General features: G+C 41.2%; 1 protein-coding gene across 1 annotated transcript; it reads left to right on the top strand.

Annotated features, from left to right (window-relative positions):
* ITIH2 (inter-alpha-trypsin inhibitor heavy chain 2) lies at nucleotides 1-27,572 on the top strand. Its single transcript, XM_084503419.1, has 21 exons — nucleotides 1-329; nucleotides 1,989-2,063; nucleotides 6,799-6,834; nucleotides 7,359-7,531; nucleotides 8,254-8,358; nucleotides 8,690-8,852; nucleotides 10,099-10,206; nucleotides 11,691-11,819; nucleotides 12,503-12,619; nucleotides 13,874-14,042; nucleotides 15,168-15,293; nucleotides 16,223-16,404; nucleotides 17,400-17,585; nucleotides 18,453-18,592; nucleotides 19,166-19,338; nucleotides 21,840-21,974; nucleotides 23,508-23,621; nucleotides 24,869-25,067; nucleotides 25,773-25,945; nucleotides 26,669-26,780; nucleotides 27,229-27,572. The coding sequence occupies exons 1-21, from the start codon at nucleotides 246-248 to the stop codon at nucleotides 27,374-27,376; spliced, it is 2,847 nt and encodes a 948-aa protein (XP_084359545.1). The 5' UTR covers nucleotides 1-245; the 3' UTR covers nucleotides 27,377-27,572.

The raw sequence follows: 27,572 nt of genomic DNA, 5'->3' as shown, positions 1-27,572 counted from the left end.
CAGAGCTGTTATCGAGGGCAGAGGCGACCGAAGACACTGTTTGGATAACCCTTGCTCGGACACCACAGCTCTGACTTGTGTTGCAAGGCAAATATTTACCTATGGCCTAAACAAAGTCAGCGTTTCAAAACTTTGTTCAAAATACTACATAACCCCAAGCCGTTTCCTTGAACTTGTCTCAGAGAAGGGAAGATCTTGTGTCTAGTACCTATGCGGGCTGTTCTCAGGAGACGAGCAGGAAGAAAATGAAGCACCTGGTCTGCTTAATGGTTTTGTACCTCATTTCTGAAGTAGGAAGCTTTGACCTCATTATCGACGAAATCCCAGATGTGAGTATTTCAAGAGAGGGCCTAGAGCTGCCTTCCTTGCTGAAGTCCAGATCAGTTGGAGCAGGCTTCAGTGAGGGCGGAATTGGGTCATTGCTTCATCATTCTGCTTGTGCCCCATGAATTCTCTTCTACTCTGAGCTGTAAATGGAATTTGTTCTGATAATTGGTTTTCTCCTGCCATTCGTAGTGTTGTTTTTTAATATTATTAAAGCCAGGATGTTATAAGGGTAACTCAACTCATTTAGCATAACTCAACTAATTTTTAACTCAACTTTGCCATTTTCTGGTGGTTTTAAGCTTTAAACATTCAAGTGGGCTACTATGCTCAGACCTTCAGTGTAGTTTAGATCCAGTTTCTCTGGAATAAGCAGCAATCCAGCACTTAGTTTTGTTTGTGGATGGGCTCTCCTGTATGAACCACGATGAATTTCAGCAAAGTTTCATAACAACTTAGTTTTTTGTTACAGGAATTCAAATATAGAGTTAAGATCCCATTGACTGTACATTTATTAGCAGAAAGATGAGATAATTTATAGAACAGCATGAAAATGCTTAAGGTAGATAATATAATAATAAAAACAAGTTTAGTTATAGTTTTGACTTGAAAGCTGAGTCCAGATTTAAACCCCTAGACTCCAGTGAATTTATATTTGAGTGTCTACACCTATTTCCAAATGAATTGAAAACTCTGTTTCAAATTCAACTTTCAAGTGTGTATTGAAATATTTCTATGAAGTCAGCAGGGATCAAACAAAGCTTTCTTTTCCTTTGCAAGAGTAAAAAAAATTAAAAAATAAAAAAAAGAATTAATGAGAAGCGATATTCTCTTTTTCTTTCTTCTTACAGCACTCTTCGTGACACAGTGAGCTTTTTATTCTGTGTTTATGATTCCCATAAATATTCTAGAAAATATTCAAGAAAAATGTTATGGAAAAAAAAAGTTCTGTGCTCCTTTCTAACCATAGATATTGTATCACTTTAATACCAATGTGCTTAAACAAATTAAGTTAATTTTGTGCAAAGCGTTGCATGTATGCTATCATTTAAGTTGGAAAGCAACTCATGAACTTAAATTTCTTTATTGCCATAAATTAAACTGCTAAGAAAGTTTAATTAAGAGTTTCGCTGTGGTGTAAAAAAACATACTTCTAATTGAAACGGTGCAGATTTACACTTGGAAAAGATCTGATGTACCTTTGCTGACCGTGGGTCAAACTTAATTCCCAAGTATAAAATCAGAGACAGTTTCCACTGGTGTGAGCATAAATTCTCTAAAGTTGCTGTTTTAAGTGAGATTAGTATCTGAAATGTTGCAATTAACATAGATGGACCCATTCCAATGGTAATCTGCCTCTTGCTTTTTATGGGCATTTCAGTATATTAAATATTACTCCTTGTTTCAGAAGAAAAGGTTGTGAAGTGATAGTGAAGGTCATGATGTTTTAAGAGTGTATAAAGCTAGTTGGCCACAGAAGGAAACTGAATGTTTGAATATGCAGCATTCTGGTCTGAGGTAGTTTAAACCTCTGCTCTGCATGTGCACCAAGGGGACATAAATTCCTTTTGGAACTCAGACTGCTAATCAACAACAATTCAAGTGATGAATCACATTGTAAGACAGCAGCAACACCTCTTTCTTTCCCTTTCTTTCTCCTCCAGGAAGTGGAAAACCTGATTGACGTAGAAATTGATGGATTTCCTCCAGTCTCCAAGTCAAGAAATGGCAGGTACCAGGTACAGTACCCTGAAATGCTTCAAGAAAAGGGAAGCAATAATCCCTGGGAGCTCTTTCCAAGCAGCTTGTTCCATTTCAAGGGTTGTGAAAGTGCAATCAGATGGGACCTGCAAGTCCTTATATACATTGAGACCTCCACATATCTTGTTGGGAGAACAGCTACTATCCTTTCTGTAGTACCTAGCATAAGGTCTTGTTTTATACCTGAGCTCCTAAGGTAGGAACATAATACAGATAATAAGCAATGGACACATTTGTCTGATTTTGTGTGTGATATACGTGGGCTTTTTCCATGATAAAATGGAAGGCAAGAACTTTTGACATCGGCAACATATGTTCAAACCTTCCAGTGCTGCACGTAGTTCATTCATTTATGTTTAGCTCAGGTCAAAAGAGTTCATTACAGTGTCACATAGCAAATGATCCGGTAGAGTCTGAGACCAAGAAAAATAACTTCTTTCCAGCATGCTGATGTGTTGCAGATAATTGTACTCTGTCAGCTTCTGAAACAGAACCATTTAAAACAACATTGCAGGAGTTTTCTTGTGTTTTGCATGGTAGTAATTAACAGAAATAATAATGATATCAGTTATTTAAAGATGCTGACTTTTATTACACTGAATGAAAACAATGACGACTGTAGTGGACCTTGACTTCCACCATAGCTCTGGTGTTGCCTTTCTTGAGCTTGCTCAGTATAGTGAATATGAAAGATCTTCTTGAATAAAGTTGGATTTCCCAGCATCTTTGAAGTTAAGCCCAGGCAAATGTGATTCATTTTTATCCTAAGGCTTTTCTTTTTGAATGAGTCTGAATGTAGTTTATTGACACCTAAAGCTCCCATTACACTGCCAGAAAGACGGATGATTTTAACATAAATATGAATTAAGCGAGTTCACATTTGCCAGACCAGTATTTAAATATTTTAATGACTATCTAAGCAGAAATCCTCTCTAGCTGCATTTCTTTGGGGCATCATTTCTTTCCAATATATCTATATTAGTGCCATATGCATTATGTTACCTTTGTCCCTGACTTTCTGGATACATAGAGATACAGACATATGTATGTAATAATTTGCAATTCTACTAGTGTCGTTTTTTTTTAATGATACCAGTTATTCCTTACATCCGTATAGTATTTCCCATTCTTTACCTATCAAATGAGTCTTTGCAAACCAGTAGAGCGAAGATCTCAGCTGCAGGATGAGTTACCCTTGTGTTAAAAGATTAATAGATTAATAAATGAAAAGAACTAGATTAATGAATGAAAATTAACTAACCAAACCATCTTGAGACTGTAGCTTTTGGCCAACAGTGGATGCACAGTTATTTATTGTCTCTCACTAGAGGAAGACTACCTTCCAAATTATTGCTTTAACAGTACATTTTCCTGCAGTGAGCTCACTAGTCCATTGGCAAGAAGACAACAGAAGTCCTCTGCAGCCCATACTGATAGGCTATAAAGAGAAAGAACTGTTTTCTAGGTACCATATTAAGTATTTTGCTGAAAAAATAAAATGAAAAAAAAATGTTCCTGAGTAACTCCAAAACCACTGTGTCTCAGGTATGTGAATGGTCTGTGTGACCACAAAAACAGACCACAAAAAACATTCCAACCCTGATGGGTTGGAATGCAGGTAACCTTGTGAACCTCTGTGTGGTGGAGCAGCACCGTTATCTCTGTTTTAGAGATAACGGCAGCACGTGTGTCTAGACTGCAAAGCAGGATGTTCTGTAGCAGGCCTGGTCCCGATCCTAGCAGACTAGAGACTCCAACTTGTGAGATCAGACCTATTTCCTTTACTGTTCTTCCTGCCTGGTTTCCTATCCATGAGAACCAGCATAGGGAGGAAATGAGGAAGGAGAGAAAGGGTGGAATCATAGAATCATAGAATGATAGAAAGGTTTGTGTTGAAAAGAACCTTAAAGATCATCTAATTCCAACCCCCCTGTCATAGGCAGAGACACCTACCACTAGACCAAATTGCTTAAAGCCCCATCCAACCTGGCCTTAAACACTTCCATGGATGGGGCATCCACAGTTTCTCTGGGAATCAACTCGCTGGATACATCCCACAGATAACCTAACCCCCCTGCAATGTCTTTTAATGCATTACCTTTCATAATGCACTCCTTCCTTAGACACCATGGCTGCTTCCTCCATGGACAAGACAGAAGGAGCCAGGGTCAGGAGCCCTGAATAATATGCAGTTTGAAGCACCCAATATTTTATTTTATTTTTTTGTGGTAGATTGCATAGCTGTTGCAACATTCATGCACAGTGATTTGGACAAAGATCATACTAAGAGCTAAATACCCATAGCCTGCACAGATATCAGGACAAGATGGGTCTCAGTACTCTGAAGATATGGCTCTGAATCTATTAAGACCAGATCCTTAGAACAGTTCCTGAGGCACTTCTTGTCTCTACCCTAATATGCATTTTACTGCACATTAGGTTTGCACGAGGTATTGTTTCAATGCAGTGTGTTCATTTGGATGTGGTGTGAAGGAAAATATCAGCCCCAAGTCTTCACTTTAGAAACAACATGAGTCTCACATGTCACAGAAGTCTCTTCAAAGGCCATGTTTTCAGTAACTACACCAGCACTAAAACCTGAAGTATAATTATCTACAGCTCTGTCCTCTTGACCTGCTGGAGTGGCTACACTTTGCAACCTTTGAGATCCTAGGGGGTTGGTTGGCCCACCCCATGTCTGATCAGTAACAGCAGCTGTGGGAGTCACTACGTGTACAACTGATAAGCTCATGTCTCCATCACCACCTCCCCCTTTTCCTCCATCCTCACAAAAACAATCAGGAAGGAAACTTGGGCATTTTGAAAGCTTTATGTGGGTGAGTTGGAAACCCTGAGACCCACTGAAAAACAGAAAAGTACCACAATTAAAAATAAAAAATCCCCAATGTACTGAGGTACCACAATTAAAATGTTTTTAAAAATCCCCATTGTACTAATGCAAAATTGAATTTGTTTCATTTGATGTTTGTTTACTCTTAGTTGGTACCCACAGTGTGATGTTTCCTACCCTAAGGATATGTCTAGGGACAACAGTTTTTTCTTCACAGTCTGATTCTTTATCAGATGTGAAGGGTCCAGTTCATTGTACAATGATGTTTGTAGGGTTTCACGATGGACTGTGCAAGGATCAACCCGTCATGTTTTGCAGGGGGTATCTACTGTGCCATAAACTTCCAGAGACTGAAATCCTGAATGTTGCAGGTGGAACCTGTACAGCTGTGAAATAAGAACCTGAATGTGTTCTCAGCAAGATGGAAATCCTTCAGTCTATCTGTTGGGCTTCAAAGAATCCTTACAATCATTTAATTAAAATGATCTTGCTATGACATGTATCCCCTCTTATGCAGCTCTAGATTCTCCTGGTATAAAAATTAGCTTCAAACAAAATTACTAAATGCAGAGCAAGTCTTTTATGCACCATGCGACTAAAGCAGTTATCATAAGCATCTTCTGTGGGTTAGGGTCCTTTTAGCTTCAAGTACTAGTTAAAACTGAGATAGGATTGATCTGTTTTTGTACATTTTCATAATTTACCCATCAGAATGTGAACTAGGCTCCTAATCATCCTCAGTTAAGCTGAAGGCCTTAATTTTGTTGCCTTAATGTATGCATCTAGTAGTGTGTGAAATAGCATAGGGAGTCCAAACCATCTTATGGGCTGTGGGATAACAAGCAAGACCTACAAGAGCCTCATGACCTCCTGGAGCCCCATCTCACAGCAAGGTGGTACTCTTGGACACCTCCAGCAGCACTGGGCACCCAATCCCCTAATCAGTACAGTCAGTGAAGTGTAGGGCAGGACTCATTTAACCAAGTGAAGGTATCTATTTCCAGATGTAGTGGACCACCCCATTCATTCTGAAGAGCTGAGGTTGCCTGTAGACCAATGTAGACAGCTGTATTAAGCAATTGCTTCTCTCCCTAGAATTAGGTGAGCCAAATCCCATCCCAGGGTTACTGCTCTGAGTTTAAGTTTCAGGGAATTAAACAGAATGAGTCAAATAGCCACAAGATGTCACCACCTCTTCAGAGAAATTCCCAAATGGAAATATTTTTATGGCAGGAAATAAAAACAACCAATAATGAGCATTGTTTCGGTTCATCTAAGCAATACATTGCGTATGTTAACGTTGCGTATGTAAAAGTGCATAAATTGATATAACACCAATTACATAATTGATTTATATATAAACACATATCACATGGTATTCAGTGATATAAATAAATATTCTGTAATGTAAATAAAAACAAAATTAGCTAAAATTTCAGGGATTTGAGGTTTTCCACTTTTCCCAAGACAAGAGATTTTGTTGTTGTTATTAAAAGCTAGGGTTTCTGCCTATGACTTTTTGCCAGTATGTTTTGTTTTCACAAAGGATGTTTTTATTCTTGAAGGAATACATATGTTCTCAAGAGAACCTTTTCTTGTTCTCTTCATATGATCAAATAAAAGAAGAGAGCTGCCTTTCTGTTTTGGCAGAGTCTAAATCACAGCTGGCAGATCACATGCTCCAAGATCCCATGTATAAATACATAAAATAAGACAAAAGGAATCCGCACACCACATCTGAGAACTCAAACTGATTCTGATCATTTTGGAAGCAGCTTTTAGATAGTTACCACTGTTCGAAACAGCCACAATCTGTGCTCTTAGCTCTGCTGAAATACATTCTCTGTATTTTTCTTTTGCAGAGAAGCACATCCGACTGGGGATACGTTGAAGATCTGGTGAGTTTTTCCTTCCTTTGTGGAAAAATATTGAACAAAGTGATTTTGTAGTTAACCTTTTTTTTTTTTCTTTTCTTTTTTTTCCTTTTTTTTTTTCTTTTTGGAAATCAATCTTTTTGTTTGTTCAGTTCCTTGCTTTTACTCCTGGTTGGGTATTAACCTATTTTCTTTAAACAGCCGACTGTTTGCATAATGCTGTTTATACAACTGCTCCTGGAGGGAGAAGAGTATGGTAAATATGAAGAAATAAGCAACAAAAGTGATTAGACAAAGGCAGATTTTAATATACCAGTTTAATACTGTTCTGCCACTGATATGGTTTAACCATTTACAATACTAGGTCAATATTCAATGCTTCAGGTCTTTTTTATTTATGACCTTTCTTGAAAATAGAAGCTCCCTCTTCCTCAATATGTGATGTTGAGAATTACTTTGTAACCAAGACTATAAAAGGAGTTGATACTGCTGTGGAATATATTTTCTAGCTGTGTCCCAAATTTATAGAGTCGTTTTGTCAATTACAGGTGGAGGATGATGACAAAATAGGTCTCTACAGCTACAAAGTCCAATCCACTATAACCTCACGGTTGGCCAACACTATGATCCAAGCCAAAATGGTGAATAACGCAAAACGGTCCCAGCACATAGTGTTTGATGTACAAGTTCCCAAAGGAGCTTTTATTGACAACTTTACTATGTAAGTAGAGGGCAGATAACAGCTTTGTGCTCTAGTAGGTTCGATAAAGAGGGAGAATATAGTGGGAGGAAAATATTCATAAAATCAAAACACTTCATTATCTTTCAGTTTTGGTGTAATTTAAACACGCTTTCTCAATGCAGAGAGGCTCATGCCATTGTATTATCTGTCTGTCCATCTCTCTGTCCCTGGTAATTGTTGGGCCATTGGCCAATGTCAACAAAATTTGACAAAAGGACAGAAGTCTCAAATAGACTACCTGTCTTGTGCAAATTGGCACCAGATCAAAGGAGAGACCCAAATGAGAGCCATGACCAAACAGAAATAAGGTAGCTTGGTTCCGTATTCATTCAGTGAGGAAGCAGCCAGCTGTTGGTTGGCAGACATGTACTGAGCCCTATTTCTAGACAGCCAGGACACGAGTAACTACCTGCCCTCTCCAAAGGATGGAGAAGGTGGGAAGGAGGTGAGGGAGTGCAGTTCCTCCTCAGAGTGCAAGAGGGTTGGCTACATAAAATAAATAAAGAAAAAAAAAAGCAGGCAGGGAAAAAGACAAAGACGTACCAGAAAACATTAATTTGGGGTTAAGCAAGAGCCTTATTAATTTATTTCCCACCAGCTTATAAAGAGATTAGATTTCACCGGTGTTTTTCTGAAGTAGAAAAACAGTCACTGATGGTGAAATTGTTTCTTTTACAAACTGACTGTCTTCTATCTCCTAGGGATGTCAATGGTATAACATTTACCAGCTCGATTCGAGAAAAATCTGAAGCCAGAAGGATGTACTCTCAAGCAAAAGCCAAAGGCAAAGCTGCTGGAATAGTGAGGTATAAGGACTTTGGCATATGGGTACTGTACTAAACTTACGCATATGAGCACTGAGCTGGCCTATTCCAAGAGGAGAGAGTTGAGGGGGGACCCTAGGAAGGAAAAAGGGTTGGAGAGGCAGGTTTTGGTTACTTAGAGCAACTCTGACAATTAACTGTCAGTGACTTCCATTTCTGTTTTCAGCTCGATAAAACATGTGGTGCTGACAGTTCCCTGGTATAGTCCTCAGTTAGAATTGGATTCACCAAATGCATAACTCTAAACCAAAACATAAAAAAGCTCTCTTTCTACTTGTATTTTCTCAAAATAACTCCACAGCTAACTTTTCAGGAGCAATGCCTTGGATATGGAAAACTTCAAAACCGAAGTGAATGTGCCTCCAGGAACAAGAATCCAGTTTGAACTTCACTATCAGGAAATGATTCGAAGGAAACTGAGCTCCTATGAGCATGTTATTTCCATGAAGCCAGGACGCTTGGCAAAGCACATGGAGGTAAAGTAGAGCTTTTGTGTGTAGGCAGCACCCCACAGGTGAATCCTCCCTGAGAAGGCCACCAAAGTTCCTGTGAGCCCTACGGCAGGACATTTCTTCTACAGATCCTTTCTTTTGTGTGGTCTTGATGCAAATAGCCTCAAGGTCACTGCACAGGCCAGCACCAGACACTTCAAGATGAGAGCTGTGTAGCCACCTGAGTGAAGAGCAAATGTGTTCTGCCTCCTCCTCTTATACTAACCTGGTTGGGCATCTCCAGAATCATGACTAACTCACGTCACAACGACATGAGCAAACAAGATTTGGTCCATATATACCCTCGTGTAAACTTTCCTTGACAAAAGGAAAACAAACAACATGTGCTACTCATTCAGAATAGGGCTTTTTACAATAACCCCAGCTTCATGAGATAGTGTCCTATGATAGCAGATGTTCTCTGAATGACAGTTCCTCCACAGCTGGCTGCCAAAAGATAATTAGTTTTATTCTTACCCTCTTTCTTATATGCATCCAAGGATGTCTTCCATCATCTGTCAAGAGGCAGGATTCAGGGCTAGCTGGGTATTTCCATCTGGCTGTTCTTATGGTTCTGTATCATAAATGCATTCTTCCGCTTTCCTTGGCTTCAACACAAGCTGTAAATGAAAGTTTGCTGCTCACATTTCCTTGCTGCTCACATTTCCTCTGTTTCAAGTTTTCCAAAGGCCTGAGTTAGTCTGAAAAGGACATCATATCCTGCTTCCAAGTAGACCTACTTGCTATTCAGAAACAAAAGCACAAAACACCCTTATTTCAGGCCAACAGGATCACCCTAGCCATCCAACCAAAAATGAAAATACTCTTTGTCCTGTCACCAGCATGTGTAGAGAGGAAGACTCATCACCTAACATTCCTCCTGGCCTCAGTACAAAAAACAGCATTTAGGCAGAGACATTTAATGTTTTTCTGCTTCCAGAATATCACCTTTGACTCCCGTCACAGTGCTTGCCACAAGGAGAGGGAGGAGGAGAAAGAATGAACATTTCCAACAAACTCTTCTACTCTTTGGATGCATTTTTTTATCTTTCCATCATGATTTGTTTTCAGTATTGCATATCCCCACCCCAGATGACTTTAGCCTTATAGAAGCATTCTCAAGAGGATTCCACCCTTCTTGTGGAGTTTGTCTATGGGTAGTTTATGAGATACCCACTGTGTACAACACTGGCGCTGGACTGTACTAAATGCCCTCCCTTCCTGCCTCTAGGTGGATGTCCGCATTATTGAGCCTCAAGGACTTCGCTATGTACACGTTCCCAATTCCCTCGGAGATCATTTTGATGGAATCACCACCATCTCCAAGGGAGAGAAAAAGGTAACAGTCACAGAGTGTAAATAGCTTGAAAACTTCAGTTTTCACATATGTTACTACATAGGTATGCTATTTCCTCAAACCTGCTACACGCGTGGTAAAATATGACAAAAATATAGTATTTTCATTATTGCTACCTAGCTGTATGTACAAAATGCTCCAATATCACTGAGCAGTACAGAAACAGCAAGTAGCCTGCCCATCTTTGCACAAAGCTTTCATTTGTAATTTTGAAAGAGCAGTACACAGGCATTGCTGGATGTGAAAAAGGTAGGTGATGAATATCAAGTGGTATAACCACTCTGGAATAACTCCATAATCTCATTTTCAGCTGAGAACATCTGCAAGGGGAATTATTTTAGGAATGCTGTTTTTCTTGACATTCCTAGCCTAGCTATCTTCAGCATAGCTGTTGTGTATAGAAAAACCCTCCCAGAGTAGAATTTTCTAGCAATGACTCTAGTGGGATACACCTCTTCTCACTCTTAGACACAGATCTAACAAAAGGTATGTGACTCAGACCCCAAAATCAGTTTATATTGCTATAACACTATATCCAGCAGTACTGTTCCGTGATATCCAGGTTCAGCTTCATGTCTCATTCACTCACATTCCTAGTTTAGCAAACTAATTCAGAGCTAATGTTAACAGATATCATCAGAGAGAGTTTAATCATGAATTTGAAGGAAAATAAGTGAACACTAATTCAAAGTCCTATTCAGCTGCTTTTATGGCACATTCTTCTCAAGTCAAAAGGCAATGTTTGTTGTCATTTTCCACCTTTAATGTCATGGCAATATTCTTAATCACATATATAACTGATATATAGCAAAATATTGCCAATAGTCCTGAGTATTCAGATCAATGAAACAGAGATGTTTCACATGTTCCAAAGACCTTACAGTATAAGGAAGATGATGCACAAGCACTAACTCTGAGTGTATGGGAAAGTTTGTTTCTGGATATATTTATTATGTCTTAAGAAATTTATCTTAAGTTATCTAGTTATCTAGTGAAAGCAGAGAAATAATAACATAAAACCTGCAAAACCAGTCACAGGACTGAGAATAATTTCTACTACGCAATTTATAGACAAATGACAAGCTCACACTTCTTCAAAAAAAAAAAAAAAAGTTAAAAAAATGCTAAAATTATGGATAATTTCAACTAGGAAAATGCTAAATAGGACAGCATATTACCTCCTAGAAATGGTTTGCCTGGCTCTCATATAAATATTTGGTGTTGTAAAGGTGGGTCACTGTGTTTGTGTCACAGTTGCTACTACTGAATCAGCATGTCCAGGCAAACCTTAGTGCAGTTTTTCTTATGAAGTGACAAAGATAATTTCTCACTTACACCAAGTGTGTAAATAAAGAAAGAAGAAAATATTTCTGTAAAATATTTCATAAATTGATGAACTCTTTTCATTTCAAAGATCTACCTTTCACACAACATCTGATTAACTGATGATCACTTCTCATTTCCAGGCTCATGTTTCTTTCAAGCCAACAATGGCTCAACAACGAAAATGCCCCACGTGCTCATCCACAGCAGTGGATGGAAATTTTGTGGTGCAGTATGATGTGAACAGAGAAAAAACAGGTGGAGAGTTAGAAGTAAGTATTGTTTAACCAGGATGGGAGATGGGTGAATAAAAAAATTGCTGTCATTAGACAAACTGTGCTAAACATCATCACTGTATTCCTTCTGCAGTTCAGTAGGCAGAAATGAAGCTGTGCTGGTGTGTTCAGGGAGAACAAGCATGAGAGAGAGCTCTGTATCCAATTGAAAGAACAGAGAGATTTTAAGTGAGCAGAATGGATTTACTTTATTTATGACTAAGGCATGGACCTACATATAGTCAGGAGCAGATTTCTGTCTTGTCCACAAGCCAATGTCTTTCATAACTAGATGTTGAATCAGAGGACAGTCATTGGAAGTTGTACTAATATATTATAAGGAGACAGACAGAACATCACTATTTTTATGTTATGAAGAAAAGTTATGTGGTAGAATTATTACAGAGAGAACAGCCTTTTAAAAAACATTTTCATTCATCCCCATGCCAGTGCATCAGTGCATGGTAGTTGTCCAAGAACTGGACTCTGCTTTTCTTGATTAACAGTAAAGACTATGGAGGATAGATGGTGTAAGGCTACAAGTACAAATATGTGCAGAGCTTGAAGTTAGATTTGGCCCATAAAGATGAATATAATTTTCTGTTCTGTTGTTGTGTTGAGTTTCCTGGCATCTTTAATATAGCTCACTTGACAGTGAAGCTTTTTATTTTATTTTGCAGATTTTTAATGGCTATTTTATTCACTTTTTTGCTCCGGAAAATCTTGATCCTCTGCCCAAAAACATTTTGTTTGTTATAGACGTCAGTGGCTCAATGTGGGGACTGAAAATGAAACAAGTAAGTGTTTGACTAAAAGAACCTCCTGCCAACTTTTCCCATGTGCTTTACCGCACAACTCTGTGGCAGACTGCCACTCAGAATTACCAGGCTGATTCTTTACTCTGTCAAAAGTCTCAGTGAATTTGGTGAACATTTGGTGAATCAAGGTCTTCATTATTTTATTCATTATTTGTAACTCTCCTTTCATGTTGTAAGGAAGAGATATTGCCATCAGAATACCGATTTTAGCTCCACAGTAAAAATTTATATGACACATCACAAAACATTTTACAAGGACTCTGAACCCCCTTTTTTCAAACTTCCATTAGTAAATCCTGAGAAAGTCTCAGTGGGGGTACTACATCTCTGCTTTCAAAAAGTTGTGGCCAAATTGTTGATTGCCCACTGAACAGCAGTAACATAACCCATGGGTAAAAAAATAAATAAAAATAAAAATTAAAAAAAAAAAAAAGATGGTTTAGTCTGCAAAAGAAAAGACCTAGAGAGACGTAATGGGCATTCAAGTATGCAAGCTGTTGTTCCAAAAGAAAAACCCAGCAACTGACATTCATGTCCACCAAAGGGGGTAGAATAAGATGGAATCAGATGGATTTACAGCAGGAAAGATTTATATTAAATATTAAAAAACAAAACAAAACAAAAAAAAAAAATCTTTATAGTGCTGAGAGGGGAGTTTGAGAGGTTGTAGATCGTTTGTCACTGAAGGTTTTTAAAAACTGGATAGACAAACACTTGTCTGGAATGATCTAGGTATATTTGAATTTGTTTCAGAGTGTAATACTAAGGCTTGGCAGATTGCTTCCTTTGGGAAATCAATGCTGCAAAACTGGGATATAGGCTAATTGTTACTTCTTGAAATCACATATCTTCAAACAGATGTTACCCAGCCTAAAATGACAGCATTGCGGGCAGAGCTAAATCTCCTGAGCTAGTAATTCCTTTCACCTGGACAACAATGTCCCACAGACTGCTTCTCTCTCTTACCTCAGCCTTTGTTAACAGGTGTTAAGCAAGGATAGGTTGAGACACATGGGTTTGATCTTGCTAATTGCATTTTTCCTGTGTTTCATTAGAGAAAAGTTCTACTTTGCGTGAGAAGTATAAACTAGAAGAGATTTGGGAGCAGATGTTATTTTGGATTTCAGTACTCACATTCTTATTCATCAGAGGCATCTGCTTGTAGCCACGCTAAGAAGATGTTCTCAGTAACAGGACCTTAAACTTGTCATCTTTTGAATTTCCTCTTTTCAGACCATTGAGGCCATGAAGGCAATATTGAGTGAGCTCCGTGCTGCCGATCAATTTTCTCTTATTGACTTCAACCACAATGTCCGATGCTGGAGAGATAATTTAGTCTCAGCTACCCCAGCACAGGTTGAAGATGCTAAGAAGTACATCCAGACAATCCATCCCAACGGGGGTATGAGGTTTTGATTGCAAGGTGCTCTTGGAAGTATCACAGAAATGGGTATCTAATACAACCTTCAGATTGGTGGAGTATTCTTAAAAAGAAGTCTGATTCCTAAGATGTTCTCCCATGCCCTGAGGCTAAAGGGGAGCAAGGCTTCCATTTTATTGTGTTATGGGATGGGGTGGCATCTCCTTCCCCTGAATAAACTATGACAGATGTGAGCCTAGGGAGGAAGTAGAAGAGCTGTAGATCCTTCTTCTGCCCTGTTAGCACCACCACAATACCATGCCCCAGAAATGAGGTATGTTTGTGGCTGGTGTGTCACCTCTGCTTTACTATACCATAGTACAGCTATCTTTATAGGGCTTATCTGCAGCCTTATAGACCCCAAATATACATGAAAGACCATGGCCATCTCATGGCTTTGTGAAGCAAGGTCTCTCTTAACCCAAAGGCTGTAAATTGTAGACTACACCGTGATCTAGTAAGTGCCACCCTGTGCAAGCTGTTCATCCTTTTTGTGTCTTATTTCCTTGTCTGGTAAAGAGGGACAGTTGCCTTTTTCAGCCTTTGGAGGCTTCATTCTGGTCCTACTGGAATTGCTGGCAGTGGTGGGGTGGCCCAGCTGTGGACAACAGCCTGGGGTGAAAAAGGGTATCAACATCTGGTCTCTTCATGGAACTTAGTGCAAAATGTGTATGTGTGTGTATATACAAGTGTGTATACATTCGTATAAGTATTCATATATTTCAATATCTTGGTATGAAAAAAGTAACACGCTGGTGAACAAACTCAAGAGCAGATGAATTACAGCAGGTGAATTAATTTTCTATTTCTAAGCAATGTAAAACCTGGCTGATTCTGTCAATTTCCATACATGGTATAATTATGAATTAGAAAAATGGAGGTCTATTTAACACAATGACCCACATGCAACACCTTTCAGCTTCTGTTTCCTCAGGGAACCAGAGTGCTAGCAGATGTACCATAAGCATCACAGAGGAGGGGGTTTGCTGCCTTGATCTCAGGTCTTTGTCCATGCTAATTAATTCCATTAGAAACTCAGAACTGATCTGGATTTGACAAGAGACTCAACAATTATCAAACCTGTTTTCTTCATTATGTCTTTGACAGGCACCAATATCAATGAAGCTCTTCTCCGAGCCACATTCATCCTCAACGAAGCTCAAAACTTAGGCATGTTGGACCCTAACTCAGTCTCCATGATTGTACTGGTCTCTGACGGAGACCCAACAGTAGGTAAGGATCCTGCTTTAAGTGAGAAGAAAGGCCAGTGGGATTAACCTGACAAATGCATGCAGCACATAGACACTTTGACAGTACGTTTAAAAAAAAATGTTCCCCTTTCTTCCAATGGGTTGCTGTTCTTTTGCCAAGTGCTAGAGATGCCATGGGGCTTTGTACAGAAATTTTCAATAGATGAGCAGGTTATGTTATGCAGGTTATTCTTGCAACTATGTGTGAGTCCTATAAGAGAGGTAAGCACAACAACCTTAAAGAAAATTTCCTCTTCCAGTGGTCTCAGTCCACACAGATCTATGCAGTCCCCAGTGAAACACTGAAATCAGAAAAATAAGGCAGAAAGCAAATTAATTTGGGTTGAATTTGACACAGGTCAGAATCAATCCATCAGTGCAAGATGCCAGCCCATTAGACAAACTGCCATTCAAAATAAGTTTAAAAAAAAATAATAATAATTTTTTTTGTTTTGTTTTAGTAAGTTGTTTTTGGTTTTGTTTTTAACTGTGCCAATGGTAGCATAAGACATAGTAAATGTTACAAACCAAACCAAACCAAACCTATATGAAGATGTCTTAGTCTTCAGCGAGCTTAAAGCAGGAGTTATGGGAGAAGTCTGGATGCTTTGCAATGGCAGACTCCCTGGGAAGTTAGTAAAAGCCCTCAATAGACAAAGAATATATCATCATATACCAAAAAGTTTGTTCAAAGGAATTGTCTTCAGTGGAAATGATTTGTTAATCTCCATCTGGGAGAAGCCCAAATGTCACTCTAGACAGGGTTTATCTGACCTTATTTTATAGAAGTTTGTCATCTGAGCTAGCTGTCTAGACTCTCCTTATAATTAAGAGAGAACCAGAGACACTGCATGGGAGACTCTCACTTCCACCATTGCTCATATGGATGTCATTTTTTTGTGTGTCTCAAAGGTGAGCTCAAGCTGACTACAATTCAGAAGAATGTGAAGCAGAGCATAAAGGATGAATTCTCTCTCTTCTGCCTCGGGATTGGATTTGATGTAGATTACGATTTCCTGCAGAGAATTGCAACTGACAACCGTGGCATGGCCCAGAGGATTTTTGGAAATCAGGAGACCTCTGCCCAAATGAAGGTGCATTTCTTGCCCATTGCCTCTGAAACTGACGACCCAGTTTTTCTAACAGCTCAGTGCTCCTAATTACAATTTTTATAGCATCTATAATGCATATTTACTGTACTGCTCAGTGTAGGATTTATATACTGTAAAACGGTCCTAACCAAAAAATAGATCATCTGAATTAAAATTAAGTCCTGGATTTTACCTCAGGCCACTTCAGTGTTAGAAAATGCCCAAACATAAATATTAAATGTTAGTCCAAAATTTACCAGTATAAGAAAGTGCACAGTTCTAGGAGGCTCTAGCTCCAAGTCTGTGAACAGCAACAAACTCTTGTTTCCTTATGCTGTTTATACCCTTATTCCATTTCAATTCACTTGTTTCATCAGGACAGGTGTGACAGGACACACTGCACAAAGTTTTCAGCTCTGGCAGCCCTGGGAGTGCAGCCCCTTAGTAGGAGATGGCTGCCACCCGTGGCATTGTATGGGTAACTGCTTTCCCTCTCTGGTCCCATATGCTAACCCCAGCTGTGTACAAATCCTAGTTCACATCAGCCAAGTACAACGGGATCAGCAATGGGTAGACAGTCCACAGTTCAGAAGTGAACACAAGTGACACAGAGACTTAATTTTGGGCAAGAATTAGGTGGGAAGCAGCTATTTGTCTTACATAATAGCCAAGAGCTGACCAACCTGGTAATCAGTGCAGGCTCATATAGACCTGTGGTCAAGTTGTAGGCAGAAAACAAGTTCTGTAATAATAGTCCGTGTGGTTATGACCATCCTTTGACTTCCACAGAACGTGGGCCAGACCTCCATGCCATACCCACATACAGATGTGCAAAGGCTTAACTATAAAGGACTCTGCATCCAATGGGACAGGGAAAGATCGCCTTGCCCACCAATGCTCCCAGTTTCGTCACCTGCTCTCCTTTCAGTAGGAATGGCACACTTAGGAGGGTTACTTTGGGTACAACAGACTCACTTCTCTGTCTCCTCCCATGTCAGAAATTCTACAACCAGGTCTCCACCCCGCTCTTGAAGAAGATTCAGTTCAACTACCCGCAGGAGTCAGTGTCAGACGTCACCCAGAGCAGCTTCCACAACTACTTTGGTGGCTCAGAGATTGTGGTGGCTGGGAAGGTGGACACGGAGAACCTGCAGCACTTGGAAAGCATCGTCACAGCAACAGCAGTGAGTGAGGCTCTCTAGGATACCTGCTCCTGGGGCTTGAGCTGGTTTATTCACTCATGCATATGGTCTCCTTTTGCAAACTGGAATTTTGCTCTAAGACTATGGAGTCCTCCTTCGTGCCTTGTGGAGGGGCAGGGGGAGATTCCCTAAGGTAGCTCTGTGTATGGCTGAACCTCCCACTGTTGGGGAGTTCAAGCTGGTGGCTCTACGGGGTGATGTCCTAGTGCTGGCCTTTTATGCTCTGCCTTATGGTATGTGCAATGAGACTTTCCCCATGTTTCAGGGCTGTTTTTCCTCATGGAGCAGAATGGGGTTGGGAGGAAATACTACATCCAGCTCCTTCTTTCTGAGGAGACTCAAAATATCCACACTATTACAGGGCTAGGGAGTCATCATTTGTTATTTGTTGCAAAAATCAAGCATGTTCAATCTCCTTCCCAACCAAAACATAGTGCTGCTCAAGGACCTGTGGGAGAAAGGAGAATTTGGCTTCTGTTGCTCAGGAGGAATTATACATGGCAAAGCCTGAGAAGAGGATAGAGAAGCTTTGTTAAGAGCAGAGGAAAAGCTGCTTCTTATTTTGGTATGCGGTAGCACCTTCTTTGGCTACTGCTAACAGCAGCTTTACCTATTTTAATCCACTGTCACTAAAAGTGTCTTTAACAGAAGACCATCTTGCCATATCTCCCCTCCCCATGGCCATCAGGCCAACACTGCTGGGATTTTCTGATCTAGACGTAACCATGGACAAAGCCATAGTAGGTTCTTAATGCCATCCATGCCAAGAGGTGACAAGGAGGGGACCTCAGAGCCACCCCATTCATCTGGCTCACCCTCCATCATCTTAATTTCTCATTTATTCCATAGGCAAATGCAGAGCTTGTCATGGAAACCCTGCGAGATGTTGAAGAGCTGGATGGTTTCATGAAGAAAGACAAATATGCAGATCCTGAATTCACTAAGAAGCTGTGGGCCTATCTGACTGTCAACCAGATGCTGGCAGAGAGGTGAGGAGAAACATGATCTGTGGTGGGAGGGAAGGGAAACTGGAGAGCAATCTGGTCCTCTCTGAGACCACAGGGAGATGGGCTTCACATGGGTAAGATAAACAAATCAAAATAAAGGTAGGTGATACCTCCAGACCCTTACACTCCTATTGTTAGCACTCACAGATATCAGGCAATAGGGTTTGAGAGCAATTAATTAGAGGAATAAGACTTAGATGCAGCTGTGGGGCTGGGTGAATGAAATTCATTTGCCTTTTAGAGCCTGAGTAAGAGCTACAGTTTCAGGATGAAGCCCGTTGACCTTAGGAAGTCTGATGAATCCCACCTAAAGCAGAATGAGGTCTTCTGTTGAGATCAGAAGATGGGACTGGGCATCTCTGAGTCCAGCCCAAAGGCCACAGAAGCCAAGAATAGTCTTCTCATATAGACTGTGTTCATATGACCCCTCAGCTTTGCCTTCTTGCAACCTCTGGATCCTATCAGCTTGGTTCTGTGATTGCTCTGTGGAGGCATAATCACAGCAGTTTGCATGCAGAGCTACTAACTATGACTTATGTTTTATTTCCCACCCAGAAACACAGCCCCCACTGCAGCTTTGAAGAGAAACATCACCAAATCCATCCTGCAGATGTCCCTTGACCATCATATTGTCACCCCCTTCACAGCCATGCTGATAGAGAACTCTGAGAAAGACGAGATAATGCTGGCAGACCAGCCCAAAGACCCCAGAAGGGGCTGCTGCTCAGGTCAGTGTCTCAGTCTGTCCATTACTCTACCTCTCATTTTAGATTTGTTCTCCTCGTATCTCTAAAAATAACTGTGTTGATTGTTCAGTCACAGTACTTGTACTTTTAGGACAGCCCCTATTTTCAGGGAAGGCTGACCAAATCTTCAGCCACTCTGAGAGCATCCTGTTGCACAAGTGCTCTTTGGAGCCATCGGATTCAGTGAGGGCTGAATGTGCTGACATTGCACTGATGAACTTCATGATAAACCAGTTTTGTAACAGATTGAATGTCTTGTTACTGGGGCAGATAAGTCTAGTTCCCCACACTGAATCAAGCTGTAGAATTGGCCAAACTGTGTCTTATCACCACTTTCATATCTTGGAAGTTTCCCAAGGTTGTTAGCAATCAGCCACAAGCATATGTGGAATCTGAGTTGTCCTAACAATATAGAATCCCTTATTAATTAAACTTCTGGATTACTCCTTTAAATCTATCACTCCAACACATGTTCCTCCTTACTGCTATCCTAGGACTAGCCAAACAAGGTGGGTTTGGGTTGTTCTGGCATTAGATGATGGAGCCAGTCGCAAAGCAATGGCTGTTGTCACCTGTGGGTCATCCCTGTCCATCCACGTGTTCCCTGCAGAACCTAACAGCAGCTATTTTGTGCCCTCATCAGCCAGTGACTTGAAAAAGCACAACTCTTGCTGTTAGGAAAACACTGCCAGTAAAAAAGTAGAAGAAAAAAAAAAGTAAAGAAAATAAAAGATCAACTCCTTGGGCATCTAAGTCTGGTGATTTACAATTTATTAATAAGTGGGAGAGTTTAAAATTGGCTGTGAAGGAAAGAAACAACCTACATAAGGGCAACAGGCAGCATCATCCATCTGGCATTTCACACTCAAAGTGATTGTGATTTTTTGGAAACTCCAGGCACATCCAGCATGCTCAGTCCTCACACTCCTGGTTGCCTATAAAGATGTCCTGATGCTGACTTGGTGAAATGAGGTTTTTATGTCTGCCAGTTGTTAATTTCTAGTTCATTTATGTGTCTTTTCAATTCTAATGTGTGCAGCTGAGACCCAAAGAGAAATGAAATGTTTGTTACTGGGTGCTACAGCTCATGACTATCAAACAGTTCAGCAGAGACCTGGCATGTATTACAGTGAGAATTCATTACAGATGGCACCAGCTGACATTCAGATCATGTTTATTTTGATTTACAAGATGCAAAGGACTTAAGTGATTTTATCATTAGGTCCTTGTGTCTTTAAGCGTGTGACAGAATAGTCAAAACTTAACAGCACCGAAATTAGTGTCAAAACATCTGCACTCCTGAACCGTAGCAGAGGACAGAACTTATCAAAGTTGTATCAGAGTAAATCTGTGTTTCTGATTGTGCAAAACATGCAGGCTCTACCAAAAGGTTTATGTATACAAGCATATGTATAATCCGAAGCAGACTTTTCTGTTTGTCCCTATACAATTCTCATTAGGGCAGCACTGTCTGCATAGACAGACTCAGTGGCTTCCACCAAAATAACTCACTTTTCAAAGGATTAGGTAACTGTTCTTTTATCAGAATGGTCTTATTGCAAAACTGAGCTGTGCATAGGATAGTTTCTTCATGCCTAACAGTCTGTAGGGTTAATATGGCTTGGAAACTCCTGCGGTTATGACCAATTTTTAGTTCCATTATTACTTGCACTGGCTTCACACATAACTGTCCTAATAGAAATAACACTGGCTGAGTAAAAATAACCCAGCATCTGCATTAGGGGTTCAAGAGAGAGGATGTTGAGATATTTGGAAGATATAGCCATGAAGGTTTAAGATGTGACTGTCCTGCTGTCCTCTAATTCATTTCCCCCCTGCACCCTTCATAGCATGGCTCGCTGATGTGCCCTGCTCTGGCTCTTGCCCAGAATATTAAAACTTTATGAATTGAAAGCTTTATGAATTGAGTGGGAGAGAGGTGACACGTTACTTTCTCTTCTCTATGGCAAAGGAAGAGAAACTTCTAGCAGAATGGGAAACGTAGGGGATGATGTTTTAAATGTTTGCATTTATTTGCAGTTGCACATGGGCCATTCTAGGGCATGCAGAAACAGACATACCTATTTTCAGGCACCCCAGACTCAGGACCAAAGTCAGCACAGCTTTTTACTGCATGCTAGATTTTAAACATGCAGTTGTTTATATGGCAGACCACTAAAGGCATTGCTTTGAGGGCCTTGCTGAAGTGGGGCCTATTCAGTAAGGGTTAAAATGTCAGGCTGCATTTTTCACCAATAGCTTACATGTAGCTTTATTGCACCGGTAAGCAGGTCATGTTTCTCTGGCAGTGATGCTGGAGCAAACCCATCCTAATTGTACATAAATCTGCCTGTAGTAATAGTGTTGTGCCTGCTTTACATTGGTACAGGAACATCAGGCTCTGATCCACTGCATTACTTTTAAAATTATGCTGTTAAAATGTCTGTTCTAACAAAAATCTAATTATGGCTGTCATTTAACAGGCACTTTGGGATTAACTCCAAATGCACCTAATAATAATAAAGGTATCCCAGCCTGGGCCAATGTCACAGCTGTACCAGTCAGCTTCATGCCTGAGCAAAGGAGTCCTCCGGTGTCTGCTGTGAGCATAAACAGAGGTAAAAGCTACAGCATTTCCCTGCAGGGAAGTACCAGACAGCAACATTCATTACCCAAAAAACAAATAAAGGAAATCATCATAGTTGTTGGGCACTTTGGGAATTCCAGCTTTGGTGACATGATGCTGAGCATCCATGAATGATTTAAACCAGCTCTTAAACTGCAGCTGGGACAACTGGAATAAAGTAAAATGAAACACGGCAATTTAGCAAAGGTCCTGCCTCCACTGATGATGGAGGTGCCTATTGGTTGTCCTATTTTTCCCTGTTGAGTTTTCTGTACTGTATACAAGCTGTATCTTCATTTAAGGGCTAGTGCACAAAAGAATAAATCAACTGCTGTGACTAGCTGATGAAGCTACTCCACAACAGTTGCAGAGGACATCAGTGTGAAAGGCACTCGATACAGCCCTTGCTGAAGGTCTGTGCATGGCACAACCATGGGTGTCCCAGATCACAGCCACCTCCATCAAATTCTTGCAAATCCATGTAACGCCTGAGGTTTAAGCTTTTCTTTCTAAAATATTGAGTCATTTTGACTTGGAATAAATGACTCTGTAAAAACATGCCCTACATTACAAGAGGGAGAGTAATTTAGACCCTAATAGGATCCCAGTGATCCCATCTGCTGCTGCCTGCTTCCCCAAGGCTAAGGCTTTCACTGAGCTTGCAAGCAGCCTCACAGCAGCAGCAAAGCCAACGTAAAGTTACTGCCATTGTAAATGACAGCACAAATGCTCTGTGGTAGATAAAAATCTCTGAATGTTCTGGTGACGGATGGATCCTGTTAACACTTGGGCCTGTGCCACAGTTCAGTGCCTTCTTACACAAACCATCTGGGAAAACCACTGCCTATAAAAGTGGTATTACTACAGTAACTCTGTGATTATGCCTGTATGCAAATGGGTGTATTTACAAAGCTATCAAACAAAAAGCTATCAAACCCCTCCCCAGCATAGATCAAGGGTTAATTTAAGACTTAGAGATAGTCAAGAAATTGCTTGGAAAAGAAGGGGACTGAGGCAAAGTTACCTGCCCATCTTACACAAGTATTTTGCACTGGAAATTTTGTGTTCTGGGAAATGCTGATCAAAATGGGCCCTGGCATCAAGCTGAAGAAGACAAAGGAGCTGGTAAGAATAATGAAAAAAGATTGACTCTGATCAAGAGTTTCAGTATATTCAAAAGATTTAATACGTTCAAAAGAGTCAATATATTCAAAAGCTCCTTCACCCCCTGAAAGTTACCTGTTACCACTTTCTGTGAAGAGAATCCTGGCCAAGGGGCTAGGATTTGCTGAGCATACAGGAAGAGCTAAATGATTCCAAAACGTGAGGAACACCAGTAAATGAATGGAAGCTGGCCAGAATATCCCTGTAGGCAATGAGCAGAGGGGTGGATATCTCTGAATGTTGACAGGGAGATGGTCAGATGCCAGCCACCACCAAACCACCAAGAGTTGAGCAGTGCTTGTGTCCTCCAGGACAGGTACCAGCCTGCTTATCACACTCCTTTCTTTTCTTTCTGTTTCAGTGGACAACGACCCACATTTCATCATATACCTGCCCAAGAGCCAGAGGAACATCTGCTTTAATATCAACTCGGAGCCTGGAGATATCCTCAACTTGGTTTCTGATCGTGGTACTGGTAAGGGTATAAAAAGTGCAGTTTAAGTTATGGCACAGTTTTCTTCCCTCGGGTCTGTAAAGTATTGAAAGGGTGCAGGGAAAATGTATACAAGGAGGATGCACGGTGACAAGAGCATGGCTATCAGATTGAGGGAAGTGATTATGTCCCTCCATATCTGGATTACTGTGTCCAATTTGAGGGTTGCCAGTACAAAAAATGACCAAAGTCGGTGGTGGCCACAGAGATATTTTGGGGCTGGAACACAGGATGTACAGGCAGGGGCTGACAGAGCTGTGGCCAATCAATATATTTATTTATTTATTTATTTTAAAAATACTCAAAGTCTCAGGATGAATCTTGTTGCTGTCTACAAACACCTAATCAGAAGGCAAAGATGTAGCCAGATGGTTCTCAGAGATGCATAGCAAAAGCAAAAGAGGCAACAGAAGCCAGTTGAAACATATCAAATTCACACTAGAGGATACTAGGAAAAGCGCACCATAAGGACAGTCAAATACTGTAAAGGGGGGCAGGATACATGAGGAAATCCCCATCATTAAAGATATTATGCACTAAACTGAAAAAGGCCCTGAGCAACCCAGTCTAGATAAGCCTGCTTTGAATGGAGGATTGGACTAGAGAGCTCCAGAAATCCATCCAGAACATAAATTGCTCCATGATTTTTTCCTTGTTGCCTGCCCCCATTAAACACTAACGACTTGCATACAATTAAGGTCACTCCTGACCCACATTAAAGCAGAGGCACAAGTTTCCAGGGTACTTCCACCACAGGCAGAGGGTAGAACCTGGCTCCTGGCATCCACTTTTCTGCCTGCTTTCTCCAAATGGTGGTGGCTTAAAACACTGTAGGCTGAATCTTCTTGTCTTCATGTGCTCACCTTCCCAACAATCAGGGTTTGCCTATTAAAGCGTGGCAGTGTTTGCTTTTGTCCAGAAGGGTGAAAATGCTTGGGAAATCCCTCCACTGCCCATCCCTCTCACCTGTCACACAAGGGACTGAATGGCTTATGAATCGACTCATAATACCAGCAAGACCTAGCATGGATTCCCACCAAATTAATATGCCAAGGGGTGAATAGTACCATCAGGAGGTGATCTGATAAATTCCTTGCTTGTTAGGAGGAGGGGTCAGAGGGGGGTCCCACTTCGGCTGATCCCATGGCACTCCCTGCTGAGAGCAGAATCCCAAAACTCTAGGTTGTACTCCAACACTCAGGCAACATTTCTTTCTCTGCTCTTCACAGGAGTTGTTGTCAACGGGCAGCTAATCGGGGCCAAGAAGGCAGAGAATAAGAAACTCAACACCTACTTTGGCAAAATTGGGTTTTATTTCAAAACCAAAGGCCTGAAAGTGGAGATCAATACAGAGACAATAACGCTGAAGGATGGATCTTACAGCATCGCGCTGACCTGGTCTGACACGGGACACATCATTCGGAAACAGTAAGTTGCTGAGCATTTGTTGGTTGCCCCATGGAGACCGTTTGCAACACAGCATTGGGTTTATCTACCCGTGGGTGGGATCCAGGCTGCAGGGTGCCTACATTTGGGTGTGTGCATCTTAGCTACCCATATGAGGTCTCAATATGAAGATTACAAATTTAATGAAGATTAGGCAGCAGAGCCAAAAGGGTGATTAAATTCATCAAGAGCAAATACAAAGAGCTGAATTTCTCTCCCTGCTGCTAACTGTATTAACAAAGACCAAGATTCAGTTGCCTGAACATAAGTACGCCGTATTATTTGAGGTACCCAAGGGGCTCCTGATATACACCAATAGATGGGAGATGACTCACAACATCCCAGAGACCTTCACCTGCAGATTAGCAGCTGGCAGCAAAACTGGACATCCTCCAGCACTGGACACCCACGTAGGCAGTGGGTCCAGTTCTTAACTCTCATTATTTGTCACAAGAGCTTGGATTTGTAGGGCAGGATTCGGTTGCCTGAACACGGGCATGAAGTATCCTATTAGACAATGTCCTGCCAAACCTCTGGGACCACTCCAGGGCTATGGGTTTCTCCTGGGGCCTGTCCTATCTCCTAGCCTCATGCAGTAGCTTTGGATGTCCCAAAGCATCTCAAGGGGCCTGAGAGCTGCCCCATGGGCAGCTGAACTGAACCGTATTTTTGTTTTGTTCCTGCTAGACTTCTCATATCGGTGAAGAAGGAAAGCAATGTCACTATCACCGTGGGTGAGGAAATGTCCTTCATGGTTCTGCTGCACCGTGTGTGGAAGAATCACCCAGTTAACGTTGACTTCCTGGGAATCTACATCCCCCCTGAAAACCAGTTATCTCCTGAAGCACATGGGCTGATAGGTAAGGGCTGGGTGCTGGGACAAGGGGGGTGCTAGGAAGGGTTTTTGCTAGATCTTTGAGTGAATCAGCCATCTCTGAGTCCTGATGGAGAAGGCATGAAAAGCATTCAAGTAGGAAATCGGGGAGATTTCTGTAATGTCCTGGAAGCTCCAAGGACACTGTGGGACATCAGGGGCCAGGAGATAATTCCTTATCCCAGCTGTGGAGGGTGTTTTCATAGAAGGCCTGCTAGCCTTGGTCATGTTGTCACGGGGCTTTCCCAGCCTGGCTAATCTGTTGTGAGTTGAAAACAAGCCTGAATCAAACGCCTCAAACCTTCTTTCTTCTTTCTGAAATGTCTGTGAAAAAGTTTGTAATTCAGCTCTCCCTTTTCTGGCAAGAGTATAAAACAAAAGCCAAGGGCTCAGTCCACAGGGAAAAAGAGCCCTCCAAGCCCTGGACCCACCCAGGGCTCCTTTTAAGATGTGGGAACCCAGTGCAGCAGAGGTGGTTTTCCCTTCACAGCTCCAGTCTGCTTAAGTAAAGGTTCACTGGCTCAGAAGCAGAGCTTTTTAACCGCCCTGTGCGGGTGATCCTATAGAGCTGGAGACACGATGCTGTGATCCATGCAGAGTGGTTTGCCTCCAGCAGCCAGTTTGGATTTTCAGAAGTGCCCAGCAGCAGCTTACATCACAGCCACAAAAGTTAGTACATGCGAAGAGCTTTGAATCTCTCTTTGATCAGGTCAGTTCGCAGCTGAACCAGAAGTGTATATCCACCACCAAAGACCTGGGCAAATTCCAGAAAAACCACAAGCCACCATGGAAGTGAAAGGAAACAAGCTCACCGTTACCAGGTAGACATAATGTGCTTTATTGCTCTTTCTAAATCTTTCTTCTCTTTTTAATGACATCACTGACTGCAGGCTTAATAATTTTTAAGGATCTTGAGGGGAAAATAATCCCTGTTTTCCCTCTGCTAACAAATAATCTGGCTTTAGCTTTTGGCAAGACACTCAGGGCAGTAATGCAAGTTGGGTTCTTTTGTATTTGTACCTGGGCATGAGCAGTCCTGGCCCTGTAGCTGCCCATCATCTCATCTTGGACAGACCGTATAAAAGTGCCTGGGATGCCCACAAAAGGCCCACGCAGTCACAGAAACATGAAATTCATTGCATTTGTGGTCATTTCCACTCTGCCAGTGAAGGCGCCACTTTGCAGTGCCAGAAGCAAGCAGGATTAATGATGTCTTCTCATCTACTTGTCATGCCCTGACCTTCATTTTGGGTGGCCTCTTCCTCACAGGGGACTGCAGAAGGACTACAGGACAGACCGTGTGTTTGGGACTAACGTGCAGTGCTGGTTTGTGCACAACAGTGGGAAAGGCTTCATTGACGGCCATTACAAAGATTACCTCGTCCCTCACCTGTACAGCTTTTTGAAGAAACCCTGAATGCTCAAGCACTAGACAGATTTATTACAAAAAATTCTTCTCTGCTCCTTCACACCCCAAACAGTAGTTGTCAGCCTACCAAGCTGGATTGACCAAAGGTGACTTCATCCATTCTTTTATAAGTGATCAGTGTTTCAAAGTGTTTCAAATGTAACTCCCTTTTCCATTAAAAATAAATAAATCTGTAATAAGGTGA

The sequence above is a fragment of the Aythya ferina genome (assembly GCF_964211825.1).
Source record: "Aythya ferina genome assembly, chromosome: 1".
Taxonomy (NCBI): domain Eukaryota; kingdom Metazoa; phylum Chordata; class Aves; order Anseriformes; family Anatidae; genus Aythya; species Aythya ferina.
The sequence above is the reverse complement of the archived record's forward strand: the minus strand, read 5'-3'. Positions and strand labels throughout refer to the sequence as shown.